At 43.3% G+C, this 2,500-nt stretch overlaps 1 protein-coding gene across 1 annotated transcript in view; it reads left to right on the top strand.

Moving 5' to 3' along the window:
* atxn7l1 (ataxin 7-like 1) overlaps positions 1 to 2,500 on the top strand; it is a 29,066-nt gene that overhangs the window by 17,861 nt on the left and 8,705 nt on the right. The window contains 1 exon segment of the mRNA XM_060039109.1: positions 882 to 1,003. Coding sequence (XP_059895092.1) covers positions 882 to 1,003 — 122 coding nt within the window.

Raw genomic sequence — 2,500 nt, 5'->3', positions numbered from 1 at the left:
TATTAGCATCTATCCAAATTCACTAGCTATCTTTAAGCAACAACTGATGTTGTGACTAGTGGTTTTGTAACCTTAGCATAACTTCACACACTTTTTGTGAGGTAACCCTAACCCTCTTTGTGGGGACCTCCCTCAAGTCCCCACAAAGGACCTCACAAAGAGTGTGTGGAGTTACGCTAAGGTGAATTGAAGCAACGACTGTTTTGTTGTGTTTCTGTGGCACATTCATGTGGCACTTCAGGTGGTTCTTTAAATCGTCTGAATTGTATCAAATGCACGTGGGAAAACAAAACCTTTGCGTCTGCCTTTTCAGCGTGCATTGTGTTTGTTTCTGTTTGGCGTATCTTGTACTTTGACACATGGTGTCTGAGTCACTGAGGCACTGGAGTTGATGGATTTATTACCACATTCCAGTGGATGCAAGTTAGACTGTGGGAATTATCAAATCAGACACGCTCCGTGCTGGAGTGTGCGATGCTCTTCATTATGAATGGACGGCATTGGGCCTTATTTACCCGAGCTTTATATTGATGCTGCCGCCATCGATTACCCATACTGCCCCTGGTTTTCTTCTCATCTCTCTCTCTCTCTCTCTCTCTCTCTCGCTCTCGCTCTCGCTCTCTCTCTCTCTCTCTCTCTCTCTCTCTCTCTCTCTCTCTCTCTCTCTCTCTCTCTCTCTCTCTCTCTCTCTCTCGCTCTCTCTCTCTCTCTCTCTCTCTCTCTCTCTCTCTCTCTCTCTCTCTCTCTCTCTCTCTCTCTCTCTCTCTCTCTCTCTCTCTCTCATCTCTCTCTCTCTCTCTCTCTCTCTCTCTCTCTCTCTCTCTCTCTCTCTCTCTCTCTCTCCCCCTCTCTCTCACCCCCCCTCCCTCCCCCCCCCTCAGTGCTGCCGGTTCGGCAGCAGGCCTGTGGGTCGAGGCCACTTCGTGTTCGACCGCCGCTGGGACCGTGTGCGCCGGGCGCTCCACACCGCGGTGGAGAGACACCTCAGCACGCACATGTGGAGGTGAGTGTGTGTGTGTCATTATGTGTGTGTTTGTGTCATTATTTCTGTTTGTGTGTGTGTGTGTGTGTTTGAAGGTATGTTTGTGTGTGTGTGATTATGTCCATGTGTGTGTTTTTAGGAAGGTGTATTTGTGTGTGTCCTTATGTGTGTGTGTGTGTGTGTGTGTGTGTGTGTGTGTGTGTGTGTGTGTGTGTGTGTGTGTGTGTGTGTGTGTGTGTGTGTGATTGTAGCTGTGGTGTGTCTTATGACATCACAGGTAGGCGTGTCCACCTAGATTGTGTGACGTTTGCTACAGTCCACTGGGTAGGCTGGTAGACTGATCTATTCAGCACACATCTAGGAAAACCAAATAACAGAGTCGTTTTTGGGTTTTTCTGATTTGGTTTTGAAACGGAAAAAGGGCAAAAGGAATAAACAAATAAACTGCATTTTTCTGTTTTTAAATCAAAACGGGAATACTGAATAATCCAGTTGTTTTGTTTGTGTGATATTTAGATAAAACCACAATGAATGCCGGGAAAAGGGCACGTGGTTTTAAAAAAATACATATAAAGACGTTTCAACGTTTCCATTGAGTCTCGCATTCTACAATGGCCAGCTTTATTGTTTTCCGTGGGAGCCGACGACTTAGTCTGCGAGTGGACGATATGACCGTGGAGAAGATCGCCATGATATTCCAGGTGGCTGTTTACTAAGAAACCTAGCTGGTCATAAAACATTAAAATATATCTAAATGACAAGTAGCCTACATCTTGTACAATAGGCTACATAGAAGAAGAAAGAAACTAGATTTGAACCTCCTCACCGTCATAACGGAGCACTTCGGTGCACCAGATTGCTTTAGAGCGGTGCTGATCTCGTCGTGTGTCTTTCCATTGTCAAATAGTTCACGAATAAAATCCCATATGGTTCAAGTGCGGCCATAACTAAGGCTAAATATAATTGGACAGTCTATTGCTGGTTTAGGTGGTAGGCTCTTTTTTCTTCGCTCGCTGCGTTCTGCCTTCTGGTGTAGCCTACAAATGTATCTATTTTTGTTTTTCTGTTTCGGGTTTAAAAAAACCAACAATCAAACACAAATGAAATGGTTTATTTGTTTATTCCTTTTGCCCTTTTTCCGTTTCAAAACCAAATCAGAAAAAACCAAAGAACGACTCTGTTATTTGGTTTTTCTGATTTTGTTTTAAATCGGAATATTCAAAGAACGAACCATACACGGATTAATAAGGCCTAAAAAAAAAATTGTTTGGTTCCGGTTTCCGACCGACCCTGTCAATTTATGTGCGACCCAAATTATTTTATGAGTTAAAAAAAAAAAAAAATGCTAACTATAATTACGTTTTGGTACAAGCACCTCTTCATGCTGTACAAGGATGAGCGAATTTTCTCGTTTTTAAATGAAAACAACCTACCTATCATTCGCTGCCACTGGAAAAAATAAAATAAATTCCCTACCTACCCATGACCTCAACTGACAACCAACAGGAACCACATGTA

The sequence above is a fragment of the Gadus macrocephalus genome, chromosome 19, assembly GCF_031168955.1.
Source record: "Gadus macrocephalus chromosome 19, ASM3116895v1".
NCBI lineage: Eukaryota > Metazoa > Chordata > Actinopteri > Gadiformes > Gadidae > Gadus > Gadus macrocephalus.
Note: the sequence above shows the minus strand (reverse complement) of the source record. Positions and strands in the feature narration are given on the sequence as shown.